The 20,589-nt window shown below is 39.1% G+C and overlaps 2 protein-coding genes across 6 annotated transcripts; both read right to left on the bottom strand.

Annotated features, from left to right (window-relative positions):
* Window positions 1–386: 386 nt before the first annotated feature.
* Window positions 387–3,733, bottom strand: LOC135262643 (ADP-ribosylation factor-like protein 4A). Of its 5 annotated transcripts, none has more exons than XM_064349747.1 (2): window positions 3,545–3,733; window positions 387–2,059 (listed from the first exon to the last, which is right to left on the bottom strand). In XM_064349747.1, exon 2 carries the CDS (start codon window positions 2,057–2,059, stop codon window positions 1,457–1,459), a length of 603 nt encoding a protein of 200 aa, XP_064205817.1. In that variant the 5' UTR covers window positions 3,545–3,733; the 3' UTR covers window positions 387–1,456. The 5 variants fall into 5 exon arrangements, with proteins under 5 accessions (XP_064205817.1, XP_064205793.1, XP_064205809.1 ...); XM_064349723.1 differs by having other exon boundaries at window positions 387–2,170; window positions 3,545–3,728; XM_064349739.1 differs by lacking the exon at window positions 3,545–3,733 and adding an exon at window positions 2,950–3,152.
* A 1,885-nt stretch (window positions 3,734–5,618) lies between these two features.
* scin (scinderin) lies at window positions 5,619–20,584 on the bottom strand. The gene is made up of 16 exons (XM_064349672.1): window positions 19,468–20,584; window positions 18,514–18,668; window positions 17,664–17,825; window positions 16,273–16,422; window positions 13,779–13,871; window positions 13,533–13,665; window positions 13,230–13,318; window positions 12,869–13,084; window positions 10,502–10,623; window positions 9,879–9,969; window positions 9,029–9,199; window positions 8,690–8,867; window positions 8,166–8,287; window positions 7,101–7,178; window positions 6,958–7,018; window positions 5,619–6,245 (listed from the first exon to the last, which is right to left on the bottom strand). The coding sequence occupies exons 1-16, from the start codon at window positions 19,658–19,660 to the stop codon at window positions 6,112–6,114; spliced, it is 2,148 nt and encodes a 715-aa protein (XP_064205742.1). The 5' UTR covers window positions 19,661–20,584; the 3' UTR covers window positions 5,619–6,111.
* Between the last annotated feature and the right edge of the window lie 5 nt (window positions 20,585–20,589).

The raw sequence follows: 20,589 nt of genomic DNA, 5'->3' as shown, positions 1-20,589 counted from the left end.
ACGGAATATTCTAATGCCAATGTAACAATCGCTACTGGTAACTGAAAGCAATAGAGTCCTAGAACTGAATTTAAATTTTGGGGGAAAAAAAGAAAAAAAAAAACATTTCATAAAAGCATACCTTTCAAATGGATAAAAAAAATCAATTGTATGCCAAATGAGCTTCTCTAAGCTGGTCAAAAATGGGGTCTAGGCTGATTTAAGTCTATTCAATGCAAAGCCAGAAAAAAAAAAAATATATATATATATATATATATATAATTTTTTTAAGTTTACATATACTTTCGAAAATTTGCAGTAATATAGTTTAGACATATCATCCATGTAGGTAGAATCGAAACTGGCTCAAATTCTAGCCGTGTTTAATTAATTTAAGAAAAATCATATTAGTGTATACAGGTTTGTCTTTATTCAAGATGAACAAATTCTTTTCACTCAAACATGAACAAAACTCATTCATTGACCAAGGAACCATTGTGTCTGCAGTGTATAACAGGCTTCATCTGAAGCAAAAACCTTTCATAATAATTTGAGTACAAAGAAGAAAACTAAAGTGCATTTGTATGTCTGCAGGATACAAAAGCATACTGTGGACAGACAGAACTCAAAATTTAAGACAGGGAATCTCTCCTGGGACCTACTACAGAATTCAAAGCCAACAAATTGCCAGAGATTTCATTTGGTACACTCATCAGAGCTCATTTTCAACACCCAAACAAAACTCTCCCCAAATAACATTTTATCAACATCTAGTGACTAGTTTTCTTCCGTCATTAAAATGTTTTTTTTTCTTCTTCTAAAAAACCATACACATAGGCCTATACATTAACAGCTGTGATTCATTCATCTTATTACAATAATTATCCATGGACTTTTGGTCGGACAACAAAGTGAAGTTTGCCACCACCACCCTATAAAAGTACAACTGGAATTTAAAAAGATGGGTACTGTGTTAGAAACCAGATTTTCAATATCCATACGTAAACAAAACCTTGGTGACCATTTTGCACACTTGGAATCCAAGCTTCAGTAGTTGCTGAAAATTCAGTCATCAAATACAAGATATCCTTATTCTGACCTACAAGATACAGCCTTTATAAATGTATATAAATATATAAAATGTAGAAAAATCACTTTTCTCTATTCCTTCAAAAAGGCCCTAAACCGTTCACTGCCAGTGCTCTGCTTATCAATAGGAGTGTAAACGTTTAAACTGATCCAACATAAAAGGTCAGTCTTTTGGAACTCTCATAAGACTAATGCTCTCAGCAGTTCAAGAGGGCAACAAGTCACTGTTGTCTGAGGACCCACAGATGTCTGAAGTGACTCTAACTGATAAAACTCAGCTGATAACTGACATGTTGGCCACAGTACACCTGGATCCAACAGGTGCGGAAATACTGCATCCCCCCTCACCCCCAGTGCAAGTCACAACTGTCTCTCAAGACAGTGAGAGTCATCTCTTCTTTTTCTGTTGCCTAAGCATCTTTCTGCGTTTGAGAATCATGTCATGCAGTCTCTCCAGCCCCTCTTTCAGACCATCTCCGATGATGGCACACGCCGGCTGCAGGTGCCAGGGCGAGGCCGAGCCCAGCTCGCGCAGTGCCAGCAGCTTCTCGATCTCGCCCAACGCCAGCGAGTTCCTCAGGTCCTGCTTGTTGGCCACTACCAGGACGGGCACGCCTTGGTTCTCGGAGAGCCGCGCAATTTTGTGCAGCTCCGTCTTGGCCTCCTCCATCCTCTCAGCGTCCACAGAGTCCACTACGAAGATGATCCCATCCGTGCACCGCGTGTATGACTTCCAGAGGGGCCTCAGCTTCTCCTGCCCCCCGACATCCCAGAAATGAAAAGTCACCGTCCTGGAACAGCCCAGAGTCACTTTGATCTTCTCTGTATTAAATCCCTTGGTGGGCACGGTGTTAACAAACTCATTGAACTGTAGTCTGTACAATACAGTGGTTTTCCCAGCACAATCCAGACCAAGTATAGCAATGTGGAGAGACTGGAAGGATGGGAGGCTTGGGAAAATAGTGTGTTGTTCTGATAATCCATTCCCCATCTTTTAAGCCATGTATTAGGGGATAAATGCAAGAGACGAATAAGGTCACTGTTTCAGCTAATATTCTCAACAGCTGTAACGTTACTATTCTCGGCGGATCACAGCAGTTACCTAATAACAAAACACAAAGGACATGAAATTAGCGCAGCAACAACAAAGCAACTCCAATGAATAGAGCAAGGTAATTGTTTTAGTTGGGCTGACTTCAGAGGACGATAATTTTACCTCATCAAATGTCATTTGCATGACTAAAAATGTGTAACAACATGACCAATCAAACAACAGCAACAATCAGATTATATGCATCTAGCTGGCCATGCTCAAGGTGTCGATGCAATGACTGAAATGCAACCTGCTTTTATTCCCTCCGGGTTATGCTCTACTGTATAGCTTACACCCATCTCCACCCTGTAAATCGAACTGTACCTTCCAACAAGAAACCCCGTCTCAAGCTGACAGTATTCCAACTGCAGCCAACCATACTGCCAACAAGCGTTTTCGTAGAAATTTCACCTTGATTTTAGTTAGCTCATGTGTGTGATAAAGGGAAGCTAACTTACTAGCTACTACTAGCTTACTAGCTAGTCAAGTACAACAACAGCTGTGACAGCATCCCAGCTAAAAGCAATGACGTTAAAACGAAGTCGCCAGCTAACTTGTAAACGACAGTCTAATTGCGTAACTTCACATTAGCCATCTGTCATAGCTGTTTAAATTGTCGAGATGTGCGCATACACAGCTAGACATGTACTTCTACATCGTAGCCAGATACAGATATATTTTAATCTTACAAACAGAAGGTAACTATCTAGCTAACCTCAACTGTCATTTTAACGTTGACGCCCAAAAGGTCGCGGTTTACATATTGCCTGAAAACAATATCCACTCACCTACACTCTGTAAATTTGTATCAGGTCGTTTTAATGGTGGTCCCTTGTTGCCATGAAATCAATTGCTTAGTCCGCTTTCCATTTGAACCCGAACCAGTTTGCACCCTTCTCGTATGCCTATACAGCAGTACTGACAATGTGGCAAAAGCTAACAAGCTAGTAGTAATGCAGCTCTAATCACCCGCAAATGCAGGTTGAGCCTTAGAATTTAAGAGAGTGCTAATTGGTTGCCTTGAGCGCTTTTCCCGTGTTTTATTGGTTTAGTAAAACGTCAATCACGTTAACCTTCATGCCACACCCACCACCTGTTGCTGTCATTTTACGAAGTTACTAGAGCGAAACTTTTACCTAGCCAAACTCTGCACGTTAACGTTGTTCTTCAAAGGTAACTACACAGTGGTTTGCTAGAATGGAAGTAAACTGAGCAGTTGTCCTTTCCTACTGAAATACTGCAGGAAAATGCCATTTTAAACAAACGTCCACTTCCTAACTTTGCTATACAAAATAACTAGGCCTAACCAACTAACAGCAATGCTAAACAGCGAAAAATTCTACAATGGGTTAAATCTAACAAGCGAAATACTAAAAAACGTACTCGCCGACCAGGGTCTCGTTTCCTCTTGAATCTGTCCGCGTCCAGCCGTCCACTAGAGATTGGAGAATGGAGAAACAGTGCCACCCTCAGTAAAGACGATTCAACGCCATCTGGATTGTTTACTTTTGAACTGATTGGTTAGGAGAATTCAATCGAGGTGGAGGCGAACCAATTTGTAGCCATGATAAACGTTAAATGAAGAACAAATTAAAACAATGTTACACTTATACTTATCAATAGCTAACACATGCATTTGATTAATTGATCTAACATGTTTTCTATTTAGTATTTTGTCAAATTAACTACGGTCAAATTCAAATAATTAAATAAAATAAGAAAAAACAAGAAAGACGGGATCGATTTCATATAAATAAACAATATATCGACAAAACTGGCCTTTTACATACAAATTAACACACATCATGGGAGTTTTAGTCTAAAATGTGCAGAGCAAAAGGTTCTGAGAATCCACTACGTTGGCCTTTGTACGTTCACCACCTGGTGGTCAGGGTTGTGCATTGCGGAATAGGAAACAGTTTCCACTTCAACAATTTGAAGGCTCAAGGAGATATCGAAATCTTCGAAACGAAAACAGGTCCGTGCGTATTGTATTGTATTAACCTAAGGGAAAGACTCTTGCCCCTACTCTGCGCGAGATAAAAATATCCATAGTTAAATCAATCTTCAAATAATGTGAATGAGTTGTCAGTATAGCAACTTAATCGATGTTCCATATGAAGGCAAATAATTATTGATGTATCCCAAATGATATGAAGTAAAAATTCTACCAGCGAGTGAATGACAATTCACGTAAGCAGTAAAACCCCGCATTATAGCAGGCCTTCACTTGTAAACTTTGCCTGGCCAGTCCATTTAAATTCAGTGGCTTATTTTATGCCTAAAACTAACCACTATACATTATTTGGCACAGTAAATAAAAAATGTAGGTGCTGGTATATGTGTACCCTCATCATCAGATATACTGTAATCCAAGAGGTCAACCGATGTTCCCAGGGCCCTGTGTTCCCTCAGTGTAATTGTTCCAAACTGAAAACAATATCTCCCATAAGCCACTAAAAACCACCTCCCCTACTCAGCTTCCAGGATGCAGTGGCTGATAGCCAACCAGTAGGACTCAATTCCTCTGTTGCCATCATTGTTCTGCCTTTTCAGCCTTACAAGTTGTCCCTCTAAATACCTCACCTTTTGTTAAACATGCAGAGTGAAGGATGATGAACTTGAACAGTCTCATTAAGTGTCCGATGATATGCTGCACAAGGAGAAAACATTAAAATAATGACTGGGGAAATAGGAAACAGACTGATGTGATACATGCAAAACGTGAAGGTCTCATTATTATTATTATTATTATCATCATCCATCCATCCATTTTATGATGCAAGGGCAATTTAGAGTCTCCAGTTAACCTACCTGCATGTCTTTGGACTGTCACCACCACCCTGGGTCTGATGGCATGGTCGCACAGTTTCTGCACTGTAAATGCATCTTATAGGTACTGTTGGATCCCTCCTCACCTCTTCTATAAGAGCTTGGTGGAATTAGACCCTGCTCACCATGTGTGTCTCAGGGAGCTGCTCATGTTCTTTGAGAACTTGAATATTAGGGTTACCATCCTCAACATTAAAGTAGTTTGTTGCCAGTTTTGCTCTGCAGTGTTCTCTTCAACACCGCTACTGAATGCTGTCATCTCTGATGTGATGTCGATGATATCTAAAATTGGCAGCCACTGAAATTTTTCCTTCATGGTTTCCTGGCACTTTCACTGCTTCCATGGCTATTCTCAGTTCTTGTGACTGTGAGAGTGCCAAGGCACTGAAATTTGAATGATGGCTGTTCACTTATTTTCTCTGCTATAGGTGCACAGTGGAAAAAGAGAACAAAACATATTGACAAATACAAGTCTTAGAAGTAACTGTTGTTGTGTCTGAGGTGCCTTACAGCTGAACTCTTGACCCTGTGTTGTGTTATGTTTTCTTTTAGTTCTCTAGCAGTCAGTCATAACAGGATAGGAGTGAACTGGGGAGAAAAAAAATGCTCATTTGAAGAAACAGTACAGTGTGCAGGTGGTGATTTAATAAGTACAGTCAGTCAGAGAAAATTGATAATTCACACATCTTTATTGAGCCACTTGATGTTGAGAGTGTGGACAGTGCAGAGTACAGTGGTGATGAAGAGATGGAGGGGCTTTTGAGTGACTTTCAGTTTACCAGTGAAACAGATGTACAGTGTAGCTGGCCTGATAGTCCACATAACGTGAGAAAATTAATTGGGGGCAGAGTGGGTGGTTTTTAGTGACTTATGGGAGATATTGTTATGTATGTTGCTCATTTTTAATGGTTATGTATAAGGCTAATGTTGTTCATGCCAGTGCTAATGTCAATTTTGTTAATGTTTTGTAATGTTAATACTAAGGTTGTTAATGATGCATATTAAAAAATATGCATAATTATGCAAAGTAAAAAAACAAACATTTAAACACTTTAAATGTGGGGTTTTTGGCACTGCTACCAAATGGTGCTAACTAAGTAGGAATGCAATCGAAAAATCTAATTCCCCCATCGTGATGCATCCCAACCTAAAAACCATCCGGTGAATGTGGGGGGCTCATGCCCCTGTTTCACAATAACCAGCGGGGTCCCCTTATCACGTCCTGCCGGATCTGTCTCAATGTATGTTTTCGCTGCAGAGAGAGACAAATATCTGTCTTATTAACAAACCAGAAAACACATAAAGCTGTCCAGGTGAAAGTTAAAAGCAATAGAATGGATTATAAAATGGATGACTAAAATCCACCAAAGTGGGCTCAACATGCTCATATTAAAAATACATCAATGCAGAACCTTTAACAAACATGATCAGAACTGAACATTGCAGACTGATGAGATTGCATCAGTTCCACACAATGCTTTTGCCAGAATGTCAGTGTCAGCAACTAATATGTATGGTGTATACGATAAAATGTTCTACTCAGACTGCAGATTATGGGACTTTAATTACATCGGGTTAATTCTAAATGGTGCTCTGTTCAGAATGTTGATATTATGATAAAAGAACAGTTCCAAACAAACTGTGTTTATCGTTTTGATATCAGAGTAGTGATCATATCAGCTCAGGCAAACAATGGTTCGTTTAGAATGTAGTATGTACAGTATCAATTGTTAGTCTGAGGCTGAACTTAATGATTCAGTGCAGAGGTTATTGTGCAATGAACCAAAATGTAAAGCAATATTAAATATGTTTATTTAATCTGTTGCTTTTATTAATAAAAGTTCAACATGTGGAATGGGGTTTTTGCATGTCAAATCAAAGGTGTATTGCATTTTTAAAATCACTTCCAATTAAATAGAATAAAATCCAATTAATTTATTTACTTATAAAATTAAATCCCCCACCTGATTTCCGGGATTCCGTTCTCTCAACTTCATTGGCATCTTTTCCAATCCATACAAACACCTAAAAGGAAAATTTAAAAAATCTCACAAAATGTGTACAGTATTGTAACACTTAAGGCCAACATCTGACAGTGACATTGTACCTGATCCCAGACATCTAGCAGCATTACGTCATCTTCAGCTAAATCATCCTGGGTGAATTCCCCTGGAACTTCTTCAATCTGCAAAAAAAAAAAAACCCAATATAGTTCTTAATTTTTCTATTTTTTCTTTGCTACTGTCTTTTGCTATTTTCTTTTTACTCTTGCACCTGGGCAACTGCTTTAGCATTGCCTGTCACACTTTTAATGGGTTTAGCAACATGTTTTATCATCAGTAAAGAAGAGCAATTGGGCAAGAAATTGCAATTTTGGTTTGCATTTATTGTTTGAATTTTGACAGTTAGATAGCTACCTTATGCACTCACAGATGTCCTTTTGTCATGGTTCTGTGTTTGTCTGCATTTCCTTTTTTGGGCCGCCAGATGGCGGCACTTCAGTTTGTAGTTCTTTTCCTTTTTCCCTGTTTAATTGTATTATTGGTTCCAGTTATTCTATTATTGTTTTTCAGTTGTGTCTAGTTATCCCTTCCCTCTGTGGTCTGATTGTGCATTGTGCCCTCCTGTGTCTCGTCAGTGTCTTGTCTATTTAAATTATTTTCTTCCCTGACTCGGGTGCTGGATTCTTGTGTTTCTGGTTGTGTTTTCACTTGTGTGTTTCCGCATGTTATTCCTGCCTCTGTATTTCCGCCCCCGTGAGTTCCTGCCCTGCCCGAGTACTGTTTTGCCGTTTTCTTTTTGAAGAACTTTTGAGTTTTTTGGATTTGCCCTGCGAGGCATTTTTCAGTTCCCTGCATTTGTTCCTGAGTTTTTGTTATTAAAATCTTCGTTTCATTTACCGTTTGGAGTTTTGAGTTTTTTTTCCCTCACTCTGCTTTTGGGTCCTAACCCCCCGTTTGCGTGACACCTTTAACTTCCACATGTTACAATTAACACTTTTAAAGCAGTATATTTGCTGAGGCATTACAGCCTACAGCTTCTTTCTGGAACAACAGTGGTGCCTGTTGCATACAACCCTGTATCCTTCAGGTTTACTGCTACATCAAAACCTGACCACTTCTAATCACCTCACAGTCACATCATAATGATGAAGACATGATGTCCTACTCACAGTGAACCTCCCTGTCTTATTTGAGCAGCCGAACAGGCGTGGGGCGTGAGTGATTGTCTGTCTCTCCAGCCGCTGTGATGTCTGATATTCTTTCTTCCCGCCTAATGCTGCCCAGAAGTCAGCTGCATGAATAAAGTGGAACAACTGTAAAGACATGTATGCCTTAGAAATGATTCCTTTCTCTTTATGGGCATGACAGAGTACCGTGAGATCTCGACAAGTGAAGCACTCATTGATGCTGACACTGATTGTGAAAGTGAAAGTGGTATTTGACTACACACTCAACTTTCTAATCCTTTACATCATCTTTTATCTTTATTTAAGTGTGTTGTAACATTAAGGGCAGCAATGTGGGGTAAATGGTTAGGGAACTGGGCTTGGAACCAAAGGCTGCAGGCTTGATTCCCAGTTAGGACACTGCAAGGGATCTGGATTAATTGAGGACCAAACAGTCAGTTATTAGAAATGCTGTCATCTGTATGTAAGACATGTATGCAGTGAAGAGTGAAGATGTGTAGGCTCACCTGGCTCCTTTCCCTCTGTGACCCTGCGGGCCTGGCAGTGTAGCTGCTCACTGATATACTTAGCGCCTTGCTCTTCCTCCTCACTTGCCCCCTTGCCCACCCACATGTACCCTTTCCCCTGTGGTAGCTTCAGCAGGTAAACATCATTGGAGTTCAGGCTTCGAGCCTCAACATCTACCTGGTTGACAAAATGTGGGTGAGACAAAAATGACTGTTCATTGCATTATACAATATCATTATCTAACCTTACGTAAAATAAAGCTAAAAAGTATTGAATTTCTCTTTTGCGATTATTGTGCTACTGTAAATCTGAAGGCTCATTTGTTGTTCAGAGCTAACCTCTGCGATGCGTGTTATTGTTGGTAGGTTACGGCGCACTTGGAAGAGGCGTGTGGGAGGTGGGGACTGCTGCCCCCCTTTGCGAGATGTTCCGTTCTTGAACACGATCAGAGGCTTTGGTTTAAACAGGCTGAGAAAATGAGAGGGCTCCTTTCCCTGAGTCACTCTGACCTGGAAGAAACAGTCATATCTGAGTGTAGTGTCTTATTCATTCATTCATTCATCCATTCATTCATTCATTCATTCATTCATTTATGCATTCATTCATTCATTCATTTATTAGACCACTATGTACTCTGTGGGAATAATGCTTAATGAATGGCTTAGGCTTAATTTTTTTAAAACAGAAAACACTATAAAGTATTCCATTAGATGTTTATGGTTTTAATAAATGTGTGTATAGAAAGACCCAATGTAATAACCACTGATTTCTAACTCAAACCCCTGTATCCAATCAAAATTGAGAAGGGACTTTCTGCATTGTTGTGGACAACCACTAGGTAACAGCATCAATCATTTTATTGCACCATAATATGGCCGTTTGTCTGGAAAGACAGGGCGTAGTCTTCATCATTCCCTTGTGTAACATTGATTTGCACTAAATATTTAACATTCTGTGATGCAGAGAGCACTGTCTCATTGATGAAGTTTCCTGTGGCTTTCTCAATTAACAATGCAAATCTTAACTAAATGTAGTTTAAGCTGTTAACAAGTATTTTAGTTTCATATTTTAGTCTTAAAATATTATCTTTCTATTACTTTTAAGACAATAGATTGCCAATGAAGTGAAACAGTTTTGCTTATCTCGATTTCGCTTGTCAAGCAAAAAGTGAGAAAGCCAGAGGCTCACCTGCACTGCTTGACTCCCTAAGGATCGGTCCAGCTGTACAGTGAGGAAGGCAGAAGCTGTAAGCTCATCCAGGGAGGCACTGGAGCCCTGCCTAAATGCAAGTTGTATGGAAATTATACTAGGGAACAGCGCTATCTGAACACAAGGCAAGGGCCACACAGGACACAGATACAACTCCCAGTGACACATGAAGATGCCATTGGGGGAGATCATCACATAACATCTAATGGAGACCTTTATTTATCCAAAGGACATCAGCCGATATTAAAAATATTTTGTCTGTTTATGTTGCGTAGGTAACCAAAAGCATTCATATGTACCTAGTAAACAATCATGACCTGGAATGGTGTGTGGTGTGTAGTAGTTGTAAGAAGAATAAGTTTGTAACCAGATGGTTGTTGGTCCAAATCCTGGGTGACACAATGTTGCTATAACCTTTTGCAAGGTACATAACTGCTATGGCTTAAGCAAATATTCAGCAGTGGAGTTTTGCTGAGTGTGTGAAAAATAAGCAGAATTTATTCCTGATGAGGGTATCTGCAAATCAAATGGAAAATGTAATAATGCATTCTCAAATGGCAGACGCTTAAAAAAAGAGAAGATAAGGTGTGAGGGCTACTCACCAGGTATAGATGATTTTCCCTTTGGCATATGTGTACAAAATGATGTAACAGTCTCCACCATAGAACTGCCCATGTGTTGCTGGGTCAACTTCAACTCTCTCACCATTTTCCACTCTCCAGATCTGCAACATGTTTCAAGTATAAAAACATCATTAGCAGTATCCTAACTAATATTTACATCATGTGTTTCAATTTCATTGTGCATGCACATTATGTGTAGCAATGGTATACTGGTTTCCATTTGGGTATTTTTAGGAAGTGGGTGGCACAAATGTCAGGAAAAACCATAAAACATTAAATATGATTATTATGATTATGATGAAGATTCCAATGGTTACATTTAATTATCTTTTCCCCTCACAGATTAACATCAGAAATGTCAAGATGACTGGCAGGCTACATTACCCACCCATGTGTTTTATGGACAGAAGTCCCTGCACAAGAAATACAGTAATGATTCAGTGAACTGAGGCGACTTTAAAAAAAATGCTGGCATGCTGAGAAACCAGCTTGTTTGAAGAATAGAATGAGAACCGAACGATGAACTATTAAAAGCACAAATGGCATCCTGTTCAGTTAAAAAACTACACACAATTTTCAAAACTCTCATCCTTCCTGCTGCGCCCCTTAGCAATGTTTACGGTAGCCTAATGCCTAAATTATTTAATAATTCAGTGATATAGCTGCCCTGCATTTTGATGATATTGCACAATACTTTGTTTTGCTTAAGAATAAAAATTGCAACTTGGAAACTTTATTTAGGTTGTGGAAAGTCAAAGAAACATTTTTATTTTCCCCTGCTTTGGACCTCACAAAAGCCTAAGGGCCATGTTTTGCTGACAACAGTACCAGCAATGCACTGGGGTACTAGTGGAACTGCTTCGCAAACCAAGTGTTTTTTTGCCTTCACCTGGTTTAGAGATTGTGTGGTCTGCAATGAAGGCATTTGAGTTGGGAAGTGCAATCGTGTGTGTCAATAAAAACAGTTGCCACTGTGCTACATTGAAGAATTGTTTGTTCAGCAGTCTGAGACATTCTGGAGAATTGCACTTCAATAGGTTAATTTGGTTGTCGCTCTATTGTACTTTTAGCAGTATTTATAAAGAGTGATTGCCACAAATTACTTTGTTAGCTACAATCTATTTTTATGGCTGTATATTTTACTGAAACACCTTGCTCAATGGAAGCTGGGATGCTGGCCAACAGCCTTTGTTACAAGCCGGTTCCCTAGTCATTATAAGGCACTACTGCCCCAGGGTAGATTTATGTTCAAGTTGAATAAGCAAGGATCCGTCTGTGGTAGGAACTTAGAGGAGCCGATGGTTTGTTTGTGTAAGACCTGGTTTAACTAAACATTTGAAAAACAACGTTAGATGACTGTAAACTCAGGAATACACCCCTGGAGAATTTTCAACGAACCGTGTTACTGATCACTCAGTGACCACTTTATTAGGTACACTTATCTTGTACTAGGTAGGACCACCTTCTGCCTCCAGAACAGCCTGAATCTTTTGTGGCATTGATTCAGCCAGTTGCTGGCAACATTACTTCGGGATTTTAGTCTGTGCTGACTCAATTGCATTCTGTTGATTTTTCTGCCACACTTTCATGTTGTGAACTTCCCATTCTGCCTCCTCCCAAAGGTGCTCTTTTGGATTGAGATCTGGGGACTGTGCCAGCCACTGGTGGAGTCACTGTCATGTTTCTGGAACCTGGGATGGTCATGGTCAGTAACAATGCCTAGGTATGCTGTGGCATTCAATTGATGCTCAGTTGGTATTGAGGAGCCTAATGTGTGCCAAGAAAACATTCCCACACCATTACACTACCACCAGCAACCTACACCATTGACACAAGGCTGGTTTGATCCATGGATTCATGCTGTTTATGACAAATTATGACTCTCATTAACCTCTCTCAAGGTGTTTTTGCTTAGAGAACTGGATGTTTTTTTCCCCACACCATTCACTGTTCTACCATTCATCAACTCTAGAGACTGAAGGCACGAACAATCATTCCATAGCCAAAGTTGCTTAGATCATGAATCTTGGCTATTGTAATGTTTGTTGGAACAACATCAAGGCCTTATTGACTTGCAGCCACATGATTCACTGTTTGGAGGACCAGGCTATTATGTTAATGAGCAGGTGTGCCTAATAGAAGCCTTATAATCATGTGAACAAATTTTGTTCTTAATATTTGTGTATTCATGAAAATATTTTTCACACTGCCTGAAAAAAAAAAAATTTTTCAGAAATACTTCAGCTGCATGTTTCTTGGAAAAACAAACATTTTCTGATTTTCTGTCATTTAACAAGCTCAATATGGCAACCCATTGCCTGTTTAATGGCAGACATGCTTAATTACCTGTGTGTCTCCTGTTCCATTATCCACCATATTGTATTGGGCTGCCATTTGTTGGGATTGATGGAGTTTGGAGGCGTCAAATGGTTCTTGCTGGATCCGAGCAATTCTCTCTGTGACAAACACTTTCCCAAGTCCCTCACTTTGGTCTTTATCCTTCCAGTTTTGGAAGAACTGTTTGAAGATTGGAGTTTCACCTCCATCTGGAAGAACTTGAATCTAGAAGTTAGGCATGATAATTTAGGCTTATTTATCTGCTGTATTTATTGATTTTAGTATTTTTCACAAAACCATCCAGTATTTTTAGATGGCAGCAAAGACCCCAGCAAACATGTCATTTGGAGCTAATATGAATATGATTAACCTGGGTGTTCTGTGGGTAGCCCATCTGTCTTATGAAGCTTTCAGCTGTTTTCATTGCTTCCTTCCTCTCACTCTTGTTAGCATTCCTGCCTTAAAGGGATGAAGTTGACCATATGACAGGAAAATGGATATGAGGAAATGACAGAATAGCTAACAACACTAATAGATAACAACACTTGAAGCAGCATTGCATGACATAATTTTACATATAGTTCTGCCACTTTTGTTTCAGTAAATAATTCTGTCAGCACACAGAAATTACTCCTGATTGCGGATACTGGTAAGGCTTGAGTGTAGTACTAACCTTTCCATACAAATATCATTCTGCTCTTTCCGTGATCAAGAATGAAGCACTCGTCAGACAGGAGAAGGCTCTGACAGAAGGGATTCTCCTCGGACACCACAGACACCTGCATGGTCCCTGTTGCATCTGATACCTGTAATCAGAAATGGTAATATTCTGTGCCATCCAGAAGCTTAATTCTCTAATGCAGGTTGATTGCAAACTTTGTGTCTGGGTGTTTGTGTGCCGACATGCGTGCCTCCATACCATGTAAAGTTTGGCCATTTTACGATTGGATATGTCTGCAATGGCGTCATCCTCATTATCCCCATCTGGAAGATCTGGTTTTTTACCCAGGACCTGCGAGACAACATAAGTATATTAAAAATATGGCAACAGAACATACTGTCTATCTGGCACCGTGTATCTGGTGGTGCAACGAGCAGCAATGTTCAGCAGAATAACATCGCTATGTAATTTGATAACACATTATGAAAGATGCAATGTATTTCATACCATAGTGTCACAGGGAGAGAGAAACAATACATTATTGGGCTGTGACCTAAAATATATGATTGCATTTAACACTTGGATCATCATTTTAGATAAAGGCAATTTAATTTTTTTTTTTTTCCTAATACATATATTATTCAGTTTGACATCAGTAAAAATTAGTTGATAATACAACTACATCTTTTTTAAAACTTTTTCAGAGGTTGGAGAAAACAAGTTTGATTAGTAATAAATCAGGTAGAATGCTTAGAATATTTAGAATATTTACACAGCAATGAGCAGCCAACCACAAATGTAGTTGTCACTGTAAAGGTGTTGTGTAACGTCCTTTGTAGAACTTCATATTGCAAAGAAAATGATATTATGGCTATATATTGTGAATGACTTTGTTAAGGGGAGAAGCTAAACATTTTGGAGTATTATCTGACCCTCCCATACCTCACCACATGGACGGTTTGTAACTGACACCATCAAGGTGAGGAAGGCAGTGTTCTTCTGGTGAGGTGATAGAAGTGTTTTCACAGTATCTGCAAACACACTGTGTTTGTCCTTTTTGCAAAGGACTGCTTCAGACAGACTGAAGCAGTGCTCACCTCACTGCCCTGCTGGCAGAGAGGTGTTGTCTATTTGAAGGGGACTATGTGATGGCCTGAGAGAGCTGGGATTAGTGGAAGGAAAGTTATATGTAATTTAATAAACAGGAGACATACTGTTCACTGTTGTATATTCAAGCTAACATATGACCACGTGAGTAAATGAGTCACCTCAGTGGAGTTCCAGGAAAAATAGGCCTCAACCTTTTTAGTTAGTTATATTGCCTCATGGTCATAATGTCTGAGACTGTTTCTTATACATGCTGAAATAAATTATATCAAGGTTGTGGAAATTATATGTAAAGTTAGCATGACTGCCAGGCTATCACAAGGAAAGAAATCTAACACAAACAGTTAATTAGGAATAGAGAGATTATGCACACTGTTTACTTATTCACAACTGTCAGACAGCCTGGGATTAACATCAAAACGAAACTGGTTTCACCAGTCAGCCTGGATGCATGTGCACAAACACGTATATGAAAAGGCACATAAAAAAAAAGACCGTGGCTGACAGAAATTTCCCAGGATATAAATATATTGTATAATTTGCTTTGCCCGTTTTATATTCAATATATATATAAAAGTATATTCTGCAGAGTAAGGTTGCCCTGCATTTTTGCATATGTATAAGTGTTTTTACTGTATAGCTTTTGATGGGAGTTCCCTCTAGAATAAATACCTGAGATTATTTTCAGTTCAGTGTTATTTTCATTTAATGTCAAAACAACTACATTTCCAATAAGCACAAAGGTACTCTCTATATTGGAAAATATTACAAATCACAATTTAAACAATGAAAAGTGAAAAATATAAATACATGTTTTAATGAACAGCATGCATTTATATGTTAAGTATGAAATGGCTTGTTATGGCTGCAATTAAATTTTCTCTCTGAGGTGGGGTTAAGCCATATCCTCAACACATAAATGATCAATTAACTAATATTTTATGGCAGATGTGAGGAAGAACACAATTTGTACTGTATTAATGTTTACACTATGAAATATTCATAATGCATTTATGAAGTGAAAGAAGACCAATAATACCTCATACTAATGGAGAATTCATCATATTATATGTCAGAATTAGACCCTCAACCTGTAGTACATCCATTCATTATCTATACCCTCTTATCCTGAGCAGGGTCATGGGGGGTGCTGGAGCCTATCCCAGCGTGCATTGGGCGAGAGGCAGGATTACACCCTGGACAAGCCGCCAATCTATTGCAGGGCACACACACCATTCACTCACACACTCATCCATATCGGCAATTTAGGGTCTCCAATTAGCCTACCTGCATGTTTTTGGACTGTGGGAGGAAACATGCAAACTCCACACAGAAAGGCCCCAAGCCGAGATTCAAACCCACAACCTTCTTGCTGTGAGGCAACAGTGCTACCCACTGCACCACCGTTCCACCACTATAGTACATTGTGATAATATTTATTTTGTGTAATGAAGGCTAATATGCCAATTATTTTCTTTCTGCAGTTTTTTACAGTGTGAAAGGATAGAATTACTCCATGTATCATTGTTACCATCATCTGCATTGTATCATATTCAGTGGCTACCTTGGCACATGTACTGAGCAATATTTTGAACATTCATGCATACAAAAATATAATAAAGAAAAGTGTGCTTGACTTTGTTACCTTTATCATGCCCTCTGGTTCCCTGTCTTCCTCCACCACTATGAGCTTAGCTCTCCCGTTACGCTCATTGTCACGGATACTGGTTGCCACTTGTGCAGCCTTCAACCTCTCAAATTTGTTGCAGTTGGAGCCACACCACTGATATATCACCTGCACAGAGAAGAAATTGTTGCCTGATTTCTCAGTTTTATGTCCCTGCAGTTACCTTGTATGTAGTTTCAGTTGTTCAACAGTGTTACAGCAATTCATTCAGTATATTTGGTATATTGTATATTATTTCAGCCTACATCAAATGAACACGGTGAGGAATATACATTTAAATTGTGAAGTAATATTTAATATAATGTATATCTATATACTATAATTACTATAATAAAACAGGAAACAGATTACATTTAGCTCTCCTGTATATTGATTTGAACCTCTTTCAAAGGCCAACATGCAGTGGCATCAAAAATATTTGTGTTTATAGACTTTTGAAGATCCTGAGATTATCATATGCAGAAATAACAAGCCATCGCAAATAATTTAATATTGTACACTATGCATTACCATAATGTACACTGGCAGAGAAAATACATGTCTGAGAATGGCTGTCACACAAAACCTTATTGAATGAGGGAGTTTAACCTTCATAGACACCCAACACCTGAGGTGAATAATACTAAGCCACACAAATACACCTTAAAAATACACAGTTCTTGTGTATAGAAGGAATAATTTTGTTTGCTGTGACAAAACCGTGCTGAAAATTTCCCTAATAATACAGTACTTCAGGTTTATATAAACCAGCAGAATGCAGATTAGTTTCAGTCCACATAGTTTTGTGGTCTACCATAATGTATTCTGAATATTTGCTGTCTACTTCTAATTTCAAGGGAAAGAAATTACACGGTAAGGTAAAATACAAAACACCAGAGCAAGATATATATAACACTGTGCTTAACAAGATAGCACTAAATTTTAGATGTATTAGTCCAGATGATATTTAATATGCAAACCAGATGTAAATAAGTATTCCTACCTTTTACAGTTTTCCTGATTTTCAAAAAGCATTCAGCTATGTAAGGACAAGCATTTGTCCTCTGTCTGTACAGCAGTTTGGCATGTCAATACAATATCCCTATCTATCTTTTGCATTTAAGTTGAAAGGGAGTATATGCAACCATATTCATATTTCCCTGTCTCACACTTGGTGAAATCTTTGTTGGAATTATGTTACAATGACAAATTTAAAAGCTGGTGTAGCAGAGTATGTCAGAAGGTATGATTTATAAGTGGCAAAAATGAATAAAGCCGTACTTTAACTGATTATTATCACCATAAACATAGGCAAGATCATGTGTATTAAATTAACTGAATTCTTCCTTTATAAAAGGTTTGGTCCTTACTGCCCCCAGATCCACAATGAAGCAGTCTCCCTTGTTGAAGCTGGACCATGCGAGTGGCACCTCTGTCGCCCTGACCACCCGTCTGCCCTTAATATGGAAGAGCCTCTCTGCTGTCAGGTCATTGGTGATCACATGGTGGAATCCGGAGGCCACACCTCCTGCCTAAGGGAGAAAACACATATCTCGATTCACATGAACTTTACTCACTCCTCTCATGCATTGTGTTCCCTCCAGCCTGAGGCACATGCTGACCAATCAAAGCTAAGATGTGTCTCACTGCGGGAAAATGGCTCAACTAATTGTTTGTAATTCAAAATCTGAGCCTGGGATAGTTTGCCTTCTGTGTCATTATAGGTTCATTAGACTTGATGAGTTGAAAATCAGTAAACCCAGCTGAGATAAAGATGCAATTAATTAACAGGAACATGCATGTGAATTAAAGACTGATGAAATAATACAATATTTGGGGGTGCTGGGTGGCTCATGCTGCTAACAGTCTGTTCTGCTGTGTGGAATGGCCACGCGGTCTTGTCCAGTATCCATGCCAGTGGCCAGCAAGCCCCGCAGTGCAAATTTTACTGTAGCATTGCATGGGGTGGGTGGGATTCCATCACAAACCAGAGAGCCATTCTGGTCCGTCAGGCACCAAAGGTCTACCTGCACAAGCTAAACATGAATCATCCTGCAAGTTTAACTGGTGGATTGCAGAGTGAAGAGAAGCTAAACTTTTCTTTCACATCAAGTCTTTTACAGGACGACCAGTCTTTATCCTTGGTGTGAATACTGTCACACTAATTTTGAGCAGGATTTCCAGCAGTCATAACTGCATAGCATGAGAGTGGCTGAATACCTTGTACTTGATTCCACCCTTAAAGTAACCGGTGAAGGAGGTGGACTCAGCCCCTTGAACTTCTCTGTACTGGACAGGTTTTCCTCCCAGGTAGTCATCCATTTGCACAGTGAATATGGCTGCGGAGGTGCTCTCATCTTGACTGCACTCCTTACCTGCTCACACAGGTGTAAGACAGGTATAAACACATTGACTGAATGGCAGTCCACAATGAGAAACTTCTGAAGTCAAAATGAATCTGAAATCCTTTCATATGTCTTCACATCTGGTTCAGTCTTTTATGCTATTCTTCAGCATGTTTTTGTTTTACTTTGTTATTAGAAAGTGCATGGAAATATGGCATTAACACCTTGTTCTCTGAGTAAATAACCCATTATGTTTTAAGCCAATGTTTTTGCAAAATATTTGTGTATTTAATATGATTCAGAAAGAAGTGTATTCTAGTCTGGGCAGTGCTGGTTCGACACCTGCTAGTGATACCACATGCTGTGCAATAGTTAATATTCATACATTTTTAATATGCTGTGCGCTATAAATGCTTTTAAGGGCAAAAGGACAATGCATTACATCCATTTGCCTTAACTTCCCTAACAGCTTTCGAGAATACAAGGACTAGGCAATATCCTTGAGTTATTGATCATGCTAAGACAAGAAGTTAATCAATAGAGGTATAAAATATTCAGATGTGGCTTAAGTGAAAAGAGTACCTGTTTCTTGTATTTAAAGATACATTTGATACTTCGCATTTTTACTTTTAAACATATCCCCATGTTTATAAATCAGGAAACATCACATAACACATTACATGAGCAGAAAATAAATATTTTCCCCAAAGATTTAATTTCATACATGATACCTTACCATCTGTACAATAAAAACCTTTTGATACAGTTTCCGTGGTTTCACTTGATAATTTTGCAACCAATAAATAATTCAAAAACATATTTTACTCACCCAGCCAGAAGTGCAGGTTATAGAAATAAGTTTCTTTCTGTTTGACTGTATGGAGAATGAGATAGGCATCCCCCACGTAGAAGTTACCATGGAGAATCTCAGGTACCAGTACCAGCTCCATGTTTTCAATCCTCCAGACTTGGAGTCCAGCAGACTTCCCTGCTCTCTCAAACTCTTTGTGGCTCAGTGCCATTTCTACCTGTTTCGTACGACCAAATGTCTGAACACTTTGGAAAGAGGGCTTCACTGTGCAATGTGAGGCAAACACTGTGCAGTTCTCTCTTTATAGTGAGAGGCGAACCAGCAGCAACTGCCTGCAGTACTCTTCGCTCCGACCTAAATGGGTGTGTCCATAAATATGCTCACACTTAAGCTCACAAACGCTTGCATTCGAGCAAATATGCTGAAACACGCACTCACACACACACGCAGACACACCTACACACACGTCTACAAGCACACACACACAAACCACTGTCGTGAGGAAAAAAGCAAAAAATTGTCAAGTGCTTCTTCCATGACAGCTGTCACTGTGTGTGACTTATCATAACTTCTGACCTAGCCTATGCTTACTGTGCGAACTGAACTTAATGTTTTCATGGCCATGGATAACTGTTGCATAATGAGGACTGTACCTTATCGGACCTGTGTTTTGTAGTTGTTCCAACGACTTTTGATATGCATTCATTGGATAAAAGCATCCGCCAAATAAATGTAATGTAATGTATGGCCAGTACAGACAGCCATGGTGATTGGAAGAAGCAATCATGCCAGAAAGGGAAGAGAGATCTGTCTGGGGTATACAGGTTGAAGAGAGATTGGAGTTATGATGGAACAATTCCATACACTGCCCTGCAAGCTAGCACCAAAGTTTTAATGTGCAATATTACAATATGAAAACTCTACTGCATCCATTTACTGTTGAACATTCCTGTTCAAAATAATTTATATACTCTCTAATCAAGAAAATCAACTATTTTACTGAGGAAATTTTAGATTCAGAAGATACAAAAATGTAAAAAATATTACAATTAATGTATTCATGATGATAAAATGCCCGAAAATAATGAAATCAAACCCCTGTTAAAGCCTCACATTACAAGCACCCTAACACTACGGAAA

This window comes from Anguilla rostrata, chromosome 1, assembly GCF_018555375.3.
Source record: "Anguilla rostrata isolate EN2019 chromosome 1, ASM1855537v3, whole genome shotgun sequence".
NCBI classification, from domain to species: Eukaryota; Metazoa; Chordata; class Actinopteri; order Anguilliformes; family Anguillidae; genus Anguilla; species Anguilla rostrata.
This window is presented reverse-complemented; position numbering and strand designations above follow the sequence as displayed.